Below are 20,190 nucleotides of genomic sequence, written 5' to 3' on the forward strand. Positions count from 1 at the left end.
TCCCAGTGAGTCGCAGAAGTCCTTTAATGTCTGGTACCCAACCCATCGCCGCTCCAAGAGTCTGTCTCAATCCTGTTACCACTCCCCAGAAGGGTGAACCCCAACATGTCATTGCGCCGGGCTTACCATCACAGACACTCCGCTCCACCACCGCGATGACACCACCCACGAGAGTCGCTAACCAACCACATGTGCAGACCACCGCCACACCTCCACGGTCACTGCCTATTTCTGCCCCCTTGACGGTTCGGGTGATGATGGACCAGCTGGAGGGGACTCCGGCGTCGGACAGGGCGATAGTGAACCACCCACCGGAGACTCCCACAATGGACCAGGAAATTACGAACTGCCCTCAGAGGACTCCGACGATTGATCGGGTGGTGACGGGCCGCCCGAAGCGAATTATCAAACCACCAGCCCGATTCAATTCAGAAGAATATCAATTATAAACTCATGTGATCCTTTTTCTCGGTCTCCAGTTTCGTTCTATTCTGTGTCACAATTGAACGTTTTTGGGAAAGGGAGATAGACAACTCTTGTATGGTGCTGTTCTCTATTGCGTTCTCATCTTGTGTAATACTGCGCATTGTTATTTGCATATTCTGTATCTATTATCTTATTCTAATATCTACCATCGCTTTCTTTGTCTTGCAGATTGATTGTTCATCGTTGTTGCTAATAAACCTGCATTCAATTGATACATTCTTGTTTACAGTATATGTAAGTGCGTTCTCGAGTTGGGGTAGATATATACGTATATACAGTATATATAAGTGCATTCTCGAGTTGGGGTAGATATATATGTATATACAGTATATATAAGTGCATTCTCGAGTTGGGGTAGATATATATGTATATACAGTACATGTAAGTGCATTCTCGAGTTGGGGTAGATATATATGTATATACAGTATATATAAGAGTGTTCTCGAGTTGGGGTAGATATATACGTATTTACAGTTTCTATAAGTGCGTTCTCGAGTTGGGGTAGATATATACGTATTTACAGTTTCTATAAGTACATTCTCGAGTTGGGGTAGATATATACGTACATACAGTTTCTATAAGTGCGTTCTCGAGTTGGGGTAGATATATACGTACATACAGTTTCTATAAGTGCGTTCTCGAGTTGGGGTAGATATATACGTATTTACAGTTTCTATAAGTACATTCTCGAGTTGGGGTAGATATATACGTACATACAGTTTCTATAAGTGCGTTCTCGAGTTGGGGTAGATATATACGTATATACAGTTTCTATAAGTTCATTCTCGAGTTGGGGTAGATATATACGTATATACAGTTTCTATAAGTTCATTCTCAAGTTGGGGTAGATATATACGTATATACAGTTTCTATTAGTTCATTCTCAAGTTGGGGTAGATATATACGTATATACAGTTTCTATAAGTGCGTTCTCGAGTTGGGGTAGATATATACGTATATACAGTTTCTATAAGTGCGTTCTCGAGTTGGGGTAGATATATACGTACATACAGTATATATAAGTGCATTCTCGAGTTGGGGTAGATATATACGTATATACAGTATATATAAGTGCGTTCTCGAGTTGGGGTAGATATATACGTACATACAGTATATATAAGAGTGTTCTCGAGTTGGGGTAGATATATACGTACATACAGTATATATAAGTGCATTCTCGAGTTGGGGTAGATATATACGTATATACAGTTTCTATAAGTGCGTTCTCGAGTTGGGGTAGATATATACGTATATACAGTTTCTATAAGTGCATTCTCGAGTTGGGGTAGATATATATACGTATATATACAGTTTCTATAAGTGCGTTCTCGAGTTGGGGTAGATATATACGTATATACAGTTTCTATAAGTGCATTCTCGAGTTGGGGTAGATATATATACGTATATACAGTTTCTATAAGTGCGTTCTCGAGTTGGGGTAGATATATACGTACATACAGTATATATAAGAGTGTTCTCGAGTTGGGGTAGATATATACGTATATACAGTTTCTATAAGTGCGTTCTCGAGTTGGGGTAGATATATACGTATATACAGTTTCTATAAGTGCATTCTCGAGTTGGGGTAGATATATATACGTATATACAGTTTCTATAAGTGCGTTCTCGAGTTGGGGTAGATATATACGTATATACAGTTTCTATAAGTGCATTCTCGAGTTGGGGTAGATATATATACGTATATACAGTTTCTATAAGTGCGTTCTCGAGTTGGGGTAGATATATACGTACATACAGTATATATAAGTGCATTCTCGAGTTGGGGTAGATATATACGTATATACAGTTTCTATAAGTGCGTTCTCGAGTTGGGGTAGATATATACGTACATACAGTATATATAAGTGCATTCTCGAGTTGGGGTAGATATATACGTACATACAGTATATATAAGTGCATTCTCGAGTTGGGGTAGATATATACGTATATACAGTTTCTATAAGTGCGTTCTCGAGTTGGGGTAGATATATATACGTACATACAGTATATATAAGAGTGTTCTCGAGTTGGGGTAGATATATACGTACATACAGTATATATAAGTGCATTCTCGAGTTGGGGTAGATATTGAAGGAGCTGTGGCTCCCACGTCGATCGAAAGAATGGACGCGACAAAAAGCTTGAATTCATCTGAGCTGCTTTATTAGAATCAAACACTCAGGCACTCTGGGAAAAACGTTTTACGGTCGGCAATATATATCTATTCCGCCAGGGGGTTTGCCCAGGCCTGGCGCCAGGGGGCGTGGCCCCGCGGGCCGGCTGCGGCCTGGCAAGCCGAGGGCGAGCCTGCCCGGGCGTCCCGACCGAGGCCTGGCAAGTCGAGCGCGGGCCTGCCCGGGCGTCCTGGACGAGCCCGGCCTGGTGATCGCTCCGCGTCCTTGATAGGTGCAAGGCGATTGTGTAACCCCAGCGGCAGCCGCTACACACGTCCCCCCAGAATCGACTTGCACCGACAGGGTCAACTTGAGGGGGGTCCTGATGACCCGGCCGAAGCGACCCCTGGTGGGTCGTGGGAGGGGGTCCGGTGAGGTGGTGGGCGGTCGAGTGGGGGGCACCGTGGACGGGGGGCGGCCTCGCCGCGGCGGGAGGGCCACCCGTGGTGGGTGGTCGACGTCCACGTGCGCCGGCTTGAGGCGGTCCACTGCAATCCGGTCCGACCTGCCGCCGATGTCGATGACGAACGACTTGTCGTCCCGTCGCAGCACCCGGAAGGGCCCGTCGTACGGCGGCTGGAGTGGCCGCCGATGTGCGTCGTGACGCACAAAAACATACTCCGCGGTGCGGAGTGCTGGGGGGACGTAGGACTGGGGGTCACCGTGGTGGGATGTCGGCACGGGGGCAAACCGTCGGGCGGCCTCCTGGAGGTCCGAGCGCTGGCGAGCTGCGGACCAGGGGCTGGTAGCGTCGGGCACGAATTCGCCCGGGACGCGTAGCACCTGGCCATAGACCAGCTCGGCGGTGGATGCCTGGAGGTCCTCCTTGGGGGCCGTGCGAAGGCCCAAAAGGACCCACGGCAGCCGGTCGGCCCAACCGCCGTCTTGAAGGCCGGCCATGAGCGCGGCCTTCATGGAGCGGTGGAATCGCTCGCACAACCCGTTTGCTTGGGGGTGGTAGGCCGTAGTACGGTGGAGCTTGACCCCCAGGTTGCGGGCGACCGCGCCCCACAGCTCGGAGGTGAACTGTGGTCCGCGGTCTGACGAGATGTCCGCCGGTGCGCCGAAGCGGGCGACCCAGGTGGCGATGAAGGCCTGCGCCACGTCGGCGGTGGTGGTGGAGACGAGGGGAACGGCCTCCGGCCACCTGGTGGTCCTGTCCACCATGGTGAGCAGGTGTGTGAACCCTCGTGATGGGGGAAGGGGGCCCACCAGATCCACGTTGACGTGGTCGAAACGTCGTTCGGGCACGGTGAAAGGTGCCAGCGGGGCCTGGGTGTGTCGGTGGACCTTGGCCCGTTGGCAGGCGGTGCAGGCGCTGGTCCAATCGCGGACGTCCCGACGAAGGCCGTGCCAGACGAAACGCGCCGACACCAGCTTCTGGGAAGCTTTCCGGCCCGGGTGGGAAAGGCCGTGGAGGGAGGCGAAGATGCGGCGTTGCCAGGTGACGGGCACGATGGGGCGAGGCCGGCCTTGGGAGACGTCGCAGAGCAGGACAGTGTCCGCGCAGGGGATGTCGGCCAGGCGGAGGCCCGTGTCCGCCGCCCGGAGGGCTTGCACCGTGGTGTCGGTGGTTTGGTCCGCCGCCATGAGCGCAAAATCCACGCCCAGGTGGACCGCGTTCGCGCTGGCCCGGGAAAGACAGTCGGCCACGGCGTTGTTTTTGCCGGCGACGTGCCGGATGTCCGTGGTAAACTCCGACACGGCGGAGAGGTGGCGCTGTTGGCGGGCCGACCATGGCTCCGTGACCTTGGCCATGGCGTAAACCAACGGCTTGTGGTCGACGAACGCCGTGAAAGGTCGGCCCTCCAGGAGGTGGCGGAAATGGCGGACGGCCAGGTGTAGACCGAGGAGCTCCCGGTCAAACGTGCTGTATTTGAGCTCGTTCGGCCGGAGCTGCCGGCTGAAAAAAGCGAGTGGCTGCCAAACCCCGTTCACCCATTGCTCATGTACGGCGCCCACCGCGTAGTCGGAGGCATCCGTGGTGAGGGCGATGGGAGCGTTGAGCACCGGGTGAGCGAGCAGTGTTGCGTCGGCGAGGGCCCGCTTTGAGCTTTGGAAGGCCGCATCCATTGCTGCGGACCAGGCGATGTCGTGCTTGGCCGGCTTGCCCCGGAGGGCTTCGTCGAGGGGCCGCATGAGTTGAGCAGCGCGGGGCACGAAGCGGTGATAAAAATTCACCATTCCCAGGAATTCCTGCAGGGCCTTTATGGTGCGGGGACGCGGGAAAGTGGTGATGGCCTCGACCTTGGTTGGCAGCGGCACAGCCCCGTTCTTGGTGATGTGGTGGCCCAAAAAATCAACGGCCGTCGTGCCGAAGTGGCATTTGGCCGGGTTGACGATGAGGCCGTGCTCGCTGAGGCGCCCGAACAGTGTTCGGAGGTGGAGGAGGTGCTCGGCCCGGGACGTGCTGGCGACGAGGATGTCGTCCAGGTAAACGAAAAGGAACGGCAGGTCACGCAGCACGCCGTCCATCAAGCGCTGGAACGCCTGAGCCGCGTTCTTGAGACCAAACGGCATCCGCAAGAACTCGAATAAGCCGAACGGCGTGATGACTGCCGTTTTAGGGACGTCGGCCGCCCTGACAGGTACCTGGTGATATCCCCGTATGAGATCAATTTTTGAAAAAATGACCCGTCCCGCCAGACGGGCGGAGAAGTCTTGGATATGCGGGATCGGGTACCTGTCGGGTGTTGTAGCGTCATTAAGACGGCGGTAGTCGCCACACGGGCGCCATCCACCCCCCGGCTTTGGCACGATGTGCAGTGGCGAGGCCCACGCGCTATCGGAGCGCCGCACGATGCCGAGGTGCTCCAACGCGTCGAATTCGGCCTTCGCAACGGCAAGCTTGGCTGGGTCGAGGCGGCGGGCCCTGGCGTAGACCGGCGGGCCCGTGGTTGGTATGTGGTGCTCGATCCCATGCCGTACTGCGACGGCCGAAAACGTCGGCCGCGTGAGGGCCGGGAACTCCGCGAGCAGGCGAGCAAACTCGTTCGCCGCCGGGACGGTGCATGCCAGCTCGGTCGGCGCGGAGCTGCTCAATGTGCATACCAGGGAGCTGAAGGTTTCAGCGTTGATTAAACGACGCCGTTGGACGTCCACCAGCAGTCCGTGTGCGCAGAGGAAGTCGGCGCCGAGCAGAGCCATGGGCACGTTGGCGGTTACAAACGTCCAAGCGAAGCGTTGGCCGCCGAAGCAGAGGGTGACGTTGCGCGGGCCGAAGGTGCGGATAGTCGATCCGTTGGCCGCAACCAAGGAGGGGCCGCAAACCGCGGATTGCCTGTCCTGGTCAGAGGCGGGCATGACGCTCACTTGGGCGCCGGTGTCGCACAGGAAGCGCCGTCCGGACGCTTTATCCGTGATGAACAGTAAGTTGCCCGTGTGACTGTGGCCGGCGTTCATGGCAGGTAATGAACGCCGGCCTGGCCGTTTCCCGACCCGCCGAAGGTGCACGGGGGTCGGCATGTCCGGGCCTTCTGTCCGAACCTGGCATGATAGGAACACCACGCTTGGTCGGGTGGAGGCTTCGGACGTCGTGCTGAACGTGGTCGGCTCGGTATAGCGGCCGCCAATTGCGTCGGCAGTTCGGCCGTCGAACGCGCCGGGTGCTCGGGCGCCATGGATGGTGCATCAGGCGGCGGCGGGTCCCATGTCGCCGCTGCGATGCGCTGTCCCGCGGCGGAGATTTTGTCGGCTTCTCTGGCAAGGGCCCGGGGATCTGTGATCGTCGTGCTTGCCAGGGCGAGGCGTACCGGGTTAGGCAGCTGACGGAGGAACAGCTCCCGGAACAGGAATGCCGGAGAGTGCTCGCCGAGCAGCGAAAGCATGTAGTCCATTCGCTCGGAAGGGCGCGTGTCGCCGAGCTCCGGCAAATCGAGCAGGCGCCGTGCGCGTTCCGCCGCTGGGAGGGCGAAAGCATCGAGGAGAAGCTTCTTAATCGCGCCGTATTTGTCCGCGGCTGGCGGTCTCTCGAGGAGGCTCAGGGCGCGGGCTGCGGTGGCTGAACCGAGCGCAGCGACCACGTGGTGGAAGCGGGTGTCGTCCGCCGTGATGCCTCGCAGGGCGAACAGGGACTCCGCTTGTGCGAACCAAACCGCCGCGTGAGCCTCCCAGAAGGTAGGCAGTTTAAGGGCGACTGCCATGTCCATGTCGATAGGTCACCAATGAAGGAGCTGTGGCTCCCACGTCGATCGAAAGAATGGACGCGACAAAAAGCTTGAATTCATCTGAGCTGCTTTATTAGAATCAAACACTCAGGCACTCTGGGAAAAACGTTTTACGGTCGGCAATATATATCTATTCCGCCAGGGGGTTTGCCCAGGCCTGGCGCCAGGGGGCGTGGCCCCGCGGGCCGGCTGCGGCCTGGCAAGCCGAGGGCGAGCCTGCCCGGGCGTCCCGACCGAGGCCTGGCAAGTCGAGCGCGGGCCTGCCCGGGCGTCCTGGACGAGCCCGGCCTGGTGATCGCTCCGCGTCCTTGATAGGTGCAAGGCGATTGTGTAACCCCAGCGGCAGCCGCTACAATATATACGTATATACAGTTTCTATAAGTGCGTTCTCGAGTTGGGGTAGATATATACGTATATACAGTATATATAAGTGCGTTCTCGAGTTGGGGTAGATATATACGTACATACAGTATATATAAGTGCATTCTCGAGTTGGGGTAGATATATACGTACATACAGTATATATAAGTGCATTCTCGAGTTGGGGTAGATATATACGTACATACAGTATATATAAGTGCATTCTCGAGTTGGGGTAGATATATACGTACATACAGTATATATAAGTGCATTCTCGAGTTGGGGTAGATATATACGTACATACAGTATATATAAGAGTGTTCTCGAGTTGGGGTAGATATATACGTACATACAGTATATATAAGTGCATTCTCGAGTTGGGGTAGATATATACGTACATACAGTATATATAAGTGCATTCTCGAGTTGGGGTAGATATATACGTACATACAGTATATATAAGTGCATTCTCGAGTTGGGGTAGATATATACGTAAAAACAGTTTCTATAAGTGCGTTCTCGAGTTGGGGTAAATATATGTTCAAGTGCGTTCACGAGTTAGAATGGAGGTATAATAGTGCTGACTCAATGGGCAGAATTGCCTTTTTGTATCCAACTGTCCTGGCAATTGGTGAAACTCACAAGTTCAACATAAGCCGGGCATCTTCAGCACAAACCAGCAGGCTGCGTGCTCGGCTTGAACCATCCGCAATCCCTGCGATGAGCTTCTGATGTGCAGCCTGGATTTCTTCCACCTGGTGAGGAAGTCAAAGAAGGAAAAGTTCTAGATTTAGGCACAAATACTCATAGTAACCTATTTTGAGGTATAACGACATCTTTGGTGTGCAAAGCTTGCTTTTCTTACATATTTGGGGTTATCTGTTTCCATGTCATCGTACTATAGTTTACACGGACATTACAATACATTAATGTACAGTAATGGATGTCGGTTAAGCTTAAAATAAGTTAAAAATCACACTTTGTGGTGTTGGATGAGAAATTAATCTCTTCTTTTAATCGTCATTAATTGTCCAAACCATTGGGGACAGAAATTCACAGGTGAAATGGAACAATTCCAGACTAGAGTATACTCGTTATAAAGTACAAGGACACAAAATGGAAACTTAAAACACACTGGGAGAGGGCGTTGGGCCTATCCTGCCATAATTGAGGAAGCAAGGGAATACAATGTCCTATACTGTCAAAACAAATTCAAGTTCCTGGCAAAATCACACGAGTCCATCCACACCATACAAAGCAATATGAAGCTTACTCTGTTCAATACCAGGTCCCTCAACAATAAAAGCCACATCCTGAACGACTTCATTCTGGACAATAAACGGGATTTTCTCGAGTCTGATTCGAGATAAACTCGAGACAATAAACTTGTCTGACTGAAACCTGGCAACAACCCCTGGACTACCTCTCACTCAACCTCACTACACCCAATGGTTACTCATACATCAATAAACCACGCTCGGAGGGCCGAGGTGGTGGAATTGCTGTAATACACCGACAGGACATCAAGACCAGCCTCATCTCCATCTCATCTGCTCCATCATTTGAACACCTGGCTTTTAAACTTTCTGGTCACACACAGTCAGTCATGGCAGTTGTCTACCGCCCTCCCAAACCACACCGAGCATTCCTGTCTGACTTCTCTTACTTTCTGACCCAGCTCTGCTCCTTCTCCCCCTCAACCCTCCTCCTCGGTGATTTCAATATCCACATGGACTCCACTGACTCCACAATAACCGCTGACTTCATTGATATTCTTAATTGCTTTAACCTCACTCAACATGTCAACTTTCCCACCCATAACCGTGGTCACATTCTGGACCTTGTCTGTTCTATTGGACTAAATCTACACCATCTCTTTGGCTCTGACCTCACCCTCTCTGATCACTTAGCCATCACTATGACCATCAACATTCCCACCCCAGCACCAAGGCAAAAACGCATAATCAACTTCCGTAAGCTAAACTCTCTTTCACCTACCTCATTCTCATCTTGCCTCTCCGAAAAAATGTCCACCTCTCCGTTCGTTAATTTGCACAGCCCCTCTGACCTCACTGACTACTACAACCACACTCTCTCCTCCTGCCTCGACCAGCTTGCGCCGATAAAAACCAAAACAGTTTCCTTCACCCATTCTGCTCCCTGGTTTACCCCTGAACTCCGCCTGATGAAAACCCGTGCCTGCCAACTTGAAAGACTCCGTAATAAAACAGGTCTCACAATCCACTCCCAAGCCTACAAAGACCACCTACAACACTACAAAGATGCCCTCTCCCGCGCCCGCTCCACCTACTACTCTCAAATAATCCACTCTGGCTCCGGAAACCCAGAAGCACTCTTCTCCACAATAAACAAACTCCTCAGCCCCCTGGACACCACCACCCAGTCATTCACAGTCGACAACTGCATTTCTTTCCTTTCATTCTTCCAAAGCAAGACAGACAACATCTACAGCAGCTTAACCACCACCGCACCTGCTCCCCCTCAAACCATCTGCCCCCCCCTTATCCTGCCAACCCCTATCTCAATTTTCCCCAGTCTCCCCTGCTGACCTCTCTGAATTCCTCACAGGAATGAAAACTGCCACCTGCACTCTGGACCCCATCCCCTCCAGCTTTGTTAAGGCTTGCCTTCCTGCTCTCTCTCCACTTATCACTGCAATGATAAACTCCTCCCTGTCTACTGGCATCGTCCCACCATCCCTCAAAATCGCTGCTGTCACCCCCATTCTGAAAAAACCTGGACTCAACCCTGACACCCCAAATAACTTCAGACCCATCTCCAACCTACCCTTTCTGTCAAAAGTTTTGGAACGCACTGTAGCCACTCAACTCAAACATCACCTCTCTGCCAATAACCTGCATGAAACATTCCAATCCGGATTCCGCCTCAACCACAGTACGGAAACTGCACTCCTCAAAATCACCAACGACCTTCTCCTCTCCTCCGACGCCCGTAACCTCAACATTCTCATCCTTCTCGACCTCAGCGCCGCCTTTGACACCATCAATCACATCATCCTCCTTACCCGACTTGAAACCACCTTTAACATCACTGGCACTGCCCTTTCTTGGATCAAATCATACCTCTCTGACAGACGCCAGTTCATCTCCATCAATAACTGCAAATCCCACACCGCTCCCCTCCCCCAAGGTGTCCCCCAAGGTTCAGTTCTCGGTCCCCTCCTCTTCATCCTGTACCTGTTCCCCCTTGGTCACTTAATCCGTCGTCATGGTCTCCAATTCCACTGCTTTGCCGATGACATCAAGCTTTTCATTTCCGCCAAGTCAATTTCCACCGTCACCCACTCTATCCTGACAAACTGCATCACTGAAATAAAATCCTGGCTTCAAATCAACTTCCTCAAACTAAACTGTGATAAATCCGAAATAATCATTATTGGACCAAAAACGCTCACCAAATCCACCCTTAACTTTGCCCTCAACATCGACGGTTTCCCAGTATCCACCTCCCCTCACATCCGGAATCTTGGCATCATCTTTGACCAAACCCTCTCCTTCGACAAATACACTAAACAGATCACAAAGACAGCCTTCTTTCACCTGAAAAACATCGCCCGTCTCCGTCCATCCCTCTCCTCCACGGCTGCAGAAACCCTCATCCACGCCTTCATCACCTCCCGTCTTGACTACTGCAACAGCCTCCTCTTTGGTTCGCCCTCAATAATCACCAATAAACTCCAATACATTCAGAACTCCGCCGCCCGTCTACTCACCCATTCCCGGACCCGTGACCACATCACCCCCGTCCTTTACAAGCTCCACTGGCTCCCCATCTCCCAGAGAATCCAGTACAAAATCCTCCTCCTGACCTACAAAGCCCTCCATAACCTGGCCCCATCCTACCTGACTGACCTCCTCCCCAGACACACTCCCACCCGCACCCTCCGCTCTGCTGCTGCCAACCTCCTGTCCCCGCCCCCCCCCCCCCCCCCGCATCCGGACCAAACTCAGATCCTGGGGGGACAGGGCCTTCTCCATCGCTGCTCCCACACTCTGGAACTCACTACCTCAAACCATCAGAGACTCCTCCTCACTCACCACATTCAAATCATCACTCAAGACCCACCTGTTCAACACCGCATTCAACCCCTGACCATCTCTTCTCCTTCTCCTTCCTTTCTGTTTGGTTATTAATTATGTATTTTTGCCTTTTTTGTCTTTGTTTTACGTACTATGTCAAAGCGTCTTTGGGTTTCTTGAAAAGCGCTAAACAAAATAAATGTATTATTATTATTATTATTATTATTATGATTATTATTATTATTATACTGCACCATACCCTCACCTTGAGTAGTGTGAGGCGCAGCTGTTCGACGTATGCTGGAAAGTGAGCTTCCACAGGCATGTCGGAGATTGACAAAAAGGCTGCCAAAGACTGGATCACGTCTCCTGCCAGGTCCATGTCATCCGTACTAATAAGTGCCTGCACATGCACACACAAGTATGAAATGGAATGGAAGTATACAGGTAAAAGACCTTTTGGTTGTGAGAAGGCAGACCATGGGTAAATATTTGACCTAAAATAACTGCAACTTGGATCTTTGTGGCCTTGACGTGTTCTGATATATGCCAAATAAAGCTGTGACTCCAGGTTCAAATCCAATATAATGTGTTGATTTGTCCATTGTCCGCTAGTGTCTTTCTAAATCGAGGAAAAGTACAATTGTGCCTCAAAATGTCTTTTCCTGCATACAATGTATGGACAAGCTCCTCCATGAGCCTGAACCTTAGATGACAGTGATGAACCATGGGAAAACAGTCTTAAACTGATGGCTTGAAATGACAAGTTATGTTTCCCTCTGTGCCTTCACATTAGTATTTTTGGACTAACATTGAGACAAGCCCTTCCTGTATTTTTAAAAACTCCATCTTCCTGACTTGTTATTTATTATCTTGCCAAAACGAAGTTTTTGCAAGATGTATTAGTCAGCTTGTATGTTTGTTTGTTTTTTTGTTTTTTTGTTTGTGGTTAATCATTTTTTTTCACGTTTAGATCACTCTGTAGACCACAGTTATTATTGGAAACTCCTGTAACTTCGCATATCAGAGTCCTATAGAGATACCCTTCAGCACACAAAATTTTGAAGGTCAAGCTCAAAGGTCAAGGTCACTTTGTGGTCAATCATGGAGGTCGACGAAACACTAATTTTTTGAGTAACTTTGATCGGATCGTCTCCAAACTTCATGGGAATCTAGTATATGGTCCGGCGCTCAGCTGATTAGTTTTTGGTGGCGATCGGCCTTGACCTTCATGGTTAGCGCTGGAGGTCGAAAATTATTGACCCCAAGGTCAAATTTTGAAATCGTAGGTACCATATCGAGTAATACCTCATATGAATGCCCTTGATGAGTGCTTCCCAGATCTGTAAACAGTTTGACGCTATGACGTCATTTGATGACGTCATGACGAAAAAACGGAATTTTCACATTTTGGCAAGATACGGTTCACCCTGTGGGTGACATATGTTCATTTTTATTTTTCACTCCTTTTATTCCCATGCTGACTCGTTCAAGGTTAATAAGAGGTGGTTGATGATTTTGTTGCATGGTCATCTGTTTCTAGAAACTTGCACATTTTTACCTCTGCATTTTGCCTGATGGAGATGGACAAAGAGCCAGACCCACGCAGACAGACAAAGCAGACGTTCAGGAAGCTGCTGTCGCACACAAACTCCTGGGGCAGCAAGAAGTTCTGGTTCAACCAGATCGCCACCTGATACGTGTACACACACACACACACACACACACACACACACACACACACACACACACACACACACTTGTAGATCCAGTGACCAGAATATGATGATATATGGTGTAATGCACCTTGTGAACCTGAGCCTACCCTCTGCATGCGCTCTGAGATGGTCAGGATGACACGGCTGTTGGGGACGGCAGCGGTGTCGGGGTCGCACATGGTGTACATGCAGAACCGTGGCAGCTGCCTGGTTAGCTCGAACACATGCAGTTGCGTACTGAGGGAGGGATATGAGAGTAATGCACCATGAAAGCCGAGCTACTAACCAAAAGCGAGCTTGGACGTGCCTTCTCGGAAAAGGGGAGTCAGGAAAGTTCAAAAAAAAAGTTCAGAGAGACGAGTGTTTTCTCAAATGGCTTTTTCCTAAGAAGCAGCAAAATACAAACATTTCAAAAATCACCAGATTATGATTTGTGTTAGTTTTTCATTTTAGATCATCAACGGTCACATTTGCTCTTGTGAGTACAACGCCACTATAATCTAATAATTCTCCCAGTTGTCCTCTTTCCATCGCTACTCTGTGGGATTTTTATTGTATGATTGTTGAGCAGGAAAGGTTGAGCACCATCTGTGAATAATATGAACAGAAGAACACCTGTGGTGGTTTACAGCACACCAACACCCTTACCAACACCTACAACCTTACCAACAATACCTACAACCTCACCAACAATATCTACAACCTTACCTGGATTGATACCCGACCAAGGCTTTGATGTGCAAATCAACCGGTACATTCTTCGGAGGCCGCAGGGCAATAGTAACCTGGCTGCTCAAGTTTCTTATGTCAGGATGAACAACGTAGCTCTCGCCATCGAATATTCCTTCGGCAAAGATGAGCACTGCACGGATCATCGTGTCTGTGGGTTGAGAGGCCCAAGGCGTTCTAAATCCGAATGTAGGATGGAGTGTGTGCGTCGTGTTGCAAATGCCGAACCATTTCAAAGACGCAGTCAAGAAGTACCGTTTGAGGTAGCAACTGAGAGTTGCACATGGGGTGGCTGGCTCTCACTGCCTGAATTTACGGTCAGGCTGCTTTCCAAATGGGTATTCGCCGGAATTCCTGGTGAACGGCAGGTCCTCACAGTCTCACCGGAGTCCGTAACCTGAAAAAAAACGTACATCACTACGTTCTCGCTGTGCACTATAAACGTGGTGTTATGAAATCAAGTCGAGACCTCGGTTTCCAGATATGAGACTTTATTGAAATCTATCTCCACATACCCTATATAAACAGAACAAAGAATAATATCAGAACTACAGCAAACAACTCGGTTAGGGTTAGGGTTGTTAGGGTTGTTAGGGTTAGGGTTGTTAGGGTTAGGGTTATGGTTATTAGGGTTAGGGATGTTAGGGTTAGGGTTGTTAGGGTTAGGGTTGTTAGGGTTAGGGTTATTAGGGTTAGGGTTATTAGGGTTAGGGTTAGGGTTGTTAGGGTTAGGGTTATTAGGGTCAGGGTTGTTAGCGTTAGGGTTAGGGTTAGGGTTATGGTTGTTAGGGTTAGGGTTATTAGGGTTAGGGTTGTTAGGGTTAGGGTTGTTAGGGTTAGGGTTGTTAGGGTTAGGGTTGTTAGGGTTAGGGTTGTTAGGGTTAGGGTTGTTAGGGTTAGGGTTGTTAGAGTTAGCATTGTACTAGCATTTCATTGTTCATAAGCAAGTGAATAAGTAATTCCCCCATCATACCTTCCTTGAGCGTCCGCTCACAAAAGACAGATCTCTAACCAAAACCTCCTCCTTTCTCGGGCAACCCGTTATATTCCCTCCTCGAGGCCATTCCATTCGAATCCTCTTCTTCATATTTTATGACACGTGGTACTGCACCACATTTTGGCACCAACTTTTCCACACAGAGACAAATCACCACCCTCTCCCTCAAAGCACTCCCACCTCACCGGTTCTCTGGTACCCCTCCCTGGCATTACTCCTGCAACCCGCCTACATTTTGCCTCGTTTTGTTTTCCGATGAGGAGTGACCATTATTCCATGTTGTACTGCTCTGGTTCGACGACCTCACCTTGCCATTTTCCTCGTAGTTCTTGAGTTCAAGCAGCAGATTCTGTCGTTGTTGGCTCAACTCTCGTAGGTTCTCGAGCTCCGCTTGTCCGTCTATGAGGTCGTCATGTGGTTCGCTTCCCCGGGGTAGATATCCACGCACTGTGGGTAACCAAGTCGGCTTAAACGCACCAGAGATGGTTGTGAAAGATAGAGTTATACAAAGAGCCAAATCGGCTTCGAGCCTCGATCAGGACAACCTGCTTCTATTGCTAGTTATCTCGTAGAAACGGTTGCGTAAATAACTGCATGGAGACTGGAGTACAGTCCATAAGCCAAGAACCCTGATGGAAGCCGTAGCCGAGTCTCTCACGAGGAAACAGAGCGGGGGAGAGAAGGAGATAGAGGTTGTAGTGTAGTCAAGATGGACATTATTGCTTTAAATGTGAGTAGGACAGGAAACAGTTTGTAGTGTTAGCTCAGCTTAGAAGAACAACTTAACCAATGCACAGGAGTGACAGCTATGGACCTGTATAATGTACACACAGTCATGGAAATTATGATGGAAACATGTACATGTACAGGAGTCACAAACGATGGAATCGGGGCAGTTGGAGAATGTACACTGTACGAGCATGTGTAATTAAATCCTAATTTGCTTTATTCAGGGTTTTAAAACCTTGTTTATCATTTTACTTTAACTTTCATGTTCTTTCATATCATGTTATGATCGCCAATTTACTGTCAACTTTATAAAACTTAATCCACATCGTTTATGTCCCCTGCCACCCTACAAGGTCAGAGATGGAGGACATTAAAACGAGCATCCGACAATTCATCCGACCGACCGACCAATCATCGGTCGATGTACTTTTGAGTACGCGATATTTCAAAAACTGGTGAACATTTAGCTTTCGTATTGCAGACATCTATTCGTCATGCCATTATCTCAACCTCATTGTATCACGGCTGTGATTGGCTGAATTATGTTGCCATGGCAACCATCTTGTTAACTTGCCTTTGTGTGCATGATATTTCAAAAACCGTTCAAGATTTAGCTTTCATATTACGCAGACCTATTCCTCATGCCACCTAAAAGGTGGGTGACCAAGAGTCTCCAGCTCCTTGTGCGATTTAACTTGCATATCAATTCATTCACGAGTTAGCAATGGCCATGCGACTTTTGTTGGAATAAAACAAACTCTTAAGTGGATGGTTTGCCCCTTTTGTTTTACTTTATTTCCTATTATCTCCTCACTCATGCACTCTTTTCCTCTTTTTCTCTTGTCTTCCCCTTTCCTCTCATTGAAATAGGTCTATTTTAATCATGGAAGTCTGGTGTTGGCTTAACGGTTAGGGTGGCTGGCTTGGGATCAAAACGTCCTGAGTTGGATTCCCGGTCGCCCGTTGCATTAACACCAGGTGGGGTTGACTCAGCCTGTCATTCTTCCAAGGTCAGCGAAATGAGTACCAGTAAACTGAGAATTCCACACATCGTGCGGAGTAGTGCCCCGCCCCCCCAAGATTATAGCTCACAGATAGATTCTTGCATGTACTTCCTATCGCCAATGGCCGCCAGAAAGAAGTAGCTATAGCATGAGGAATAATTTCAATCAACATTTATATTTACTATTTTTTCAATTTTATCATTATTTGTATCACTTTTTAAAGTTGCTTTACTTATGTAATGTCCTTCTGGCACTTATTGTTTATTTTTCTGTTATTTCCACTTTTCTCAGTCTGTCCCCTTGACCCCTGACCCTCCCTGTCAAAATCAGTCAAAAGATAAAGCAGATGGGACATCCGAGGGACGGCGCACGCTGTAATTAAACGCCCTGTCTGAGAAGCAACGATCGGACAGTTTATAGTCCGGAATTAAACTCAAATGAGACGGCTCAAGTGCACTAACTCCACCATCCTGTTGGACCAAAGTCTCTCTTCATGTCCTTGAAATCCATGCAAATATTTTGTGATGTCAACCACAGTCCTTGTTCTACTTTAGATATATTCTGTATGTCTTTTGAAATAGAAACTCCTCCATCAACCTTGATCATTATAAAACAATATATGTATATATTGTAACGGATTTGGGAAACCCTGCACTTGGTGTAATTATTATAAATACCACCCTCTGTAAATGTAATGATTCTTGTAAATACCTCCGTTTCATGTAAAGATCAAAGGTCGTCCTTTTAGTTAGTCCATCGCACACACGTAGAGAACCATAGGATCCCTCAATAGTTATATCATTATTATGTGTTCCAGTTTAAGGCTCTGTTTTCCATTAGTTGACTCTGCATTGCTCCAAATCAAATAAGATAGATTTTTTTTTTTTTTTTTGTATACAAGATCGAGGCTCGTGAAAGAGCGAACATTAATCACCACCCTTTTAGGGTGGCATAGTTCCGAACCCGAAGGATCGGTAACCGACACAATTTCGGTCTTCGAGGCCGGCCGATAGGCACAGTGTGACCAGAAGGGACGAGGTTCTCCTGACCACGTGGCCCTCGACTTGGTGGGGTTTGTCCGCACAATGTGGGTGCTTCAGGATGAACTTTAGCCGGGGAGCGTTTGGGCACCCCGGTCTGATACTGCCGCCCACGCGCAGAACAACTTGTGAGTGCACGTGGGTCCCGGCGGTTCCACTGGCCTAGCGCTACCATGTTTAGACAGCGAAATCCGTCCCCGGGCACCGGCGCCTACTCCCGAAAGTTGAGAGAATAGCGGCGTCAGGCACGGTAGGACACCCGCGGAGCCCCGGTGGACCAGGGACGCGCGAGCCTACGCGTTAGCGTACTACAGCGGAATCAACGGCTTCGGCCACGGCCGGGCCGATATTCGGCCCGGTCACACCGGAATTGAACTGGTTCGACACCTGCGCTAAAGAGGTCGCGGGCGACTGAGATGCATTAACAAATTAATTAATTAATTTGAGACGTCCAATTTCTAGTGTTTGGAAATTTGGAAGAGCTTGACCCTAGCCTTTCCCTTGCGAGGGCAAGGAGGAACTTAACACTTGACACTTAAGCTTAGTTTGAAGTACACCCTGACCAGCGCTCACGGTGGGACGGCAAGGCAACCAGAAGGGACGAGGTTCTCCTGACCACGTGGCCCTCGATCTGGGAAGCGAGAGGCGTTCCATTAATGGACGCGCCCCTCACGCCCGACTTTTGGGCGGCCCCGGCAGGCCGTTTGTTTTGACGTTCCGTGACAGGCCCTGCACCCCCACCTCCGGGCCGACCAGGCGACCGGAATGAATCCCAGTGTCCCGATCCGAACCTTCAGAGCGGGCCGGCTGGGGAGTGACTGGCACCCCGTACCTGCACTTTCCGTCCCTGCGGTCCCAAATACCGGAACCACCCGAATACCACTTTATTCGACAAAATGAGGTGCGGCCTACATCTAGGCAAGACCACGGCCCGAACACGACCCCTTCACTCGACAATACCTATCGCAATATAAGTCGCATAAATTCGTAGCATACCTTTTGTCTTGTCGTGGTATACTTACGCTTATGCTCTCGACGCAGTGTGGAAACAACAATTAATGAAACAGATTCTAATTTGGAAGTAAAACGAAGGCGTGCACAATGAGACAAGATTTCCTCAGAATCGACCCTCGTGCCGGGGACGCGACGACGCCACTGCGCCCCAGCCTTAGAAAACCAACCCTATATAAGTCAATACCTCCAACGACACAGGTGCGCATTCGTGCCGCGTGACGTCATCGCGCTTTCACCTTAAAAGACTTATTTGATATAAGTTAATATTTGGAATAAGTCGGTCAATTTTTGCCCAATCTTCGCTAAATAAAGGTTGTCCTTACTTACCTAGTGGTGTTCCTATCCGCCACAAGTAGCCCGGTGTAATAATCGAAAACTGATTCAAAATGGCCCCTCGCTACGATTTTCCACGATCACATTTTATTTTCACCACTTCAAATCGACCGATTTTCACGAAATAAGATACCACACTCGATGCAGGGACCATATTTTTGTGGCAAAACTGGACCCAGAATTAAAATTCGTTGTGAAATGACGGCGTGCACAATGAAACAAACAAACAAAAAGTATGAATCCCAGTGTCCCGATCCGAACCTTCAGAACGGGCCGGCTGGGGAGTGACTGGCACCCCGTACCTGCACAATATAACTCGCATAAATTCGCAGCATACCCCCTTCTTGTCACGGTATACTTACGCTTATGCTCTCGACGCAGTGTGGAAACAACAATTAATATTAATGAAACAGATTCTTAATTTGGAAGTAAAATGAAGGCGTGCACAATGAGACAAGATTTCCTCAGAATCGACCCTCGTGCCGGGGACGCGACGACGCCACTGCGCCCCAGCCTTAGAAAACCAACCCTATATAAGCGAACATGAAAGAGCGATCCCCTACAATATCGCCGTGGCCTCCAAAGCGTCAGCACGGCGGCATTCGCCACCGTTGCATTGGGTGGTTGTTATTGGCATCATCATCGCCCCAAACTCCATTGAACACGAGGTCATCTCGGAGCAGAGGGTGGGAGGAGTCAGCCAAGCACCAGGAACAAGGTGTGGCTCTGCCAGCGCCTCATCAAAGGGTGGGACCGGTGAGCCTTCGCGACCAACCAAGGCCGAGGCGAGCTCACCGGTGGGCGTTTCCAAAAGGCAGGCGGCTTGATCGCACCAGGCGCAATATAAGCGCACGCGCAAGCCTATTCAGAGAGATGCGTGATCCAGCTGAGCCGGAGAAGACAGAAAGACGTGAGGGGGTGCTGATATTGCGGCAATAAACCGAGACCCTCTAGGGGCCCTATTGTCGCCAGTTGTGAAGACGCAGAGCTGCCGGCTGCTGTTCGCTCCGAGCCCGGAGCGTGAACTTCAACGCTTACAACTGACTGGATCCTTCTCCCCCCCTGACGCATCCTTACCATCGGCCTGGAACATTCGCTCCCTGAGCCATTCCTGCCTGCAATTTCCCTTTGTCGTGTAAGTTCGTCGTCTGTCCTCTGTGTTATCTGGGGTTTTAAGTAAGTTTGTATAAGTATAAGTTGCTCTGTGTCCTTCTGCTCCTTCCATTTCCCTGTAAATTACATTTCTTATCTTTTCTTCTCTTTGATTGTGGTTGTGTAAATAATTAATAAATATCTGTTCTTCCTACCTTCGTCTTCTTCCTCATGCTCGTCCGATCGTCCCTGTCTTTTACCCATTGAACACCTGTGGCACGATTTGG

The 20,190-nt window shown here is 49.5% G+C and overlaps 1 protein-coding gene across 3 annotated transcripts in view; it reads right to left on the minus strand.

The window, feature by feature from the left end:
- BBS2 (Bardet-Biedl syndrome 2) overlaps positions 1–20,190 on the minus strand; it is a 147,735-nt gene that overhangs the window by 57,711 nt on the left and 69,834 nt on the right. For all 3 annotated transcript variants that reach the window (XM_068101815.2, XM_068101816.2, XM_068101814.2), the window contains 7 exons: positions 14,999–15,138; positions 13,950–14,091; positions 13,674–13,845; positions 13,073–13,202; positions 12,809–12,940; positions 11,513–11,650; positions 7,829–7,941 (listed from right to left, as the gene is read on the minus strand). In XM_068101815.2, the coding sequence (XP_067957916.2) occupies positions 7,829–7,941; positions 11,513–11,650; positions 12,809–12,940; positions 13,073–13,202; positions 13,674–13,845; positions 13,950–14,091; positions 14,999–15,138 (967 nt within the window). The remainder of the gene's footprint in view (positions 1–7,828; positions 7,942–11,512; positions 11,651–12,808; positions 12,941–13,072; positions 13,203–13,673; positions 13,846–13,949; positions 14,092–14,998; positions 15,139–20,190) is intronic.

The sequence above is a fragment of the Myxine glutinosa genome, chromosome 9 (assembly GCF_964187855.1).
Source record: "Myxine glutinosa chromosome 9, kmMyxGlut1.1, whole genome shotgun sequence".
Lineage (NCBI taxonomy): Eukaryota > Metazoa > Chordata > Myxini > Myxiniformes > Myxinidae > Myxine > Myxine glutinosa.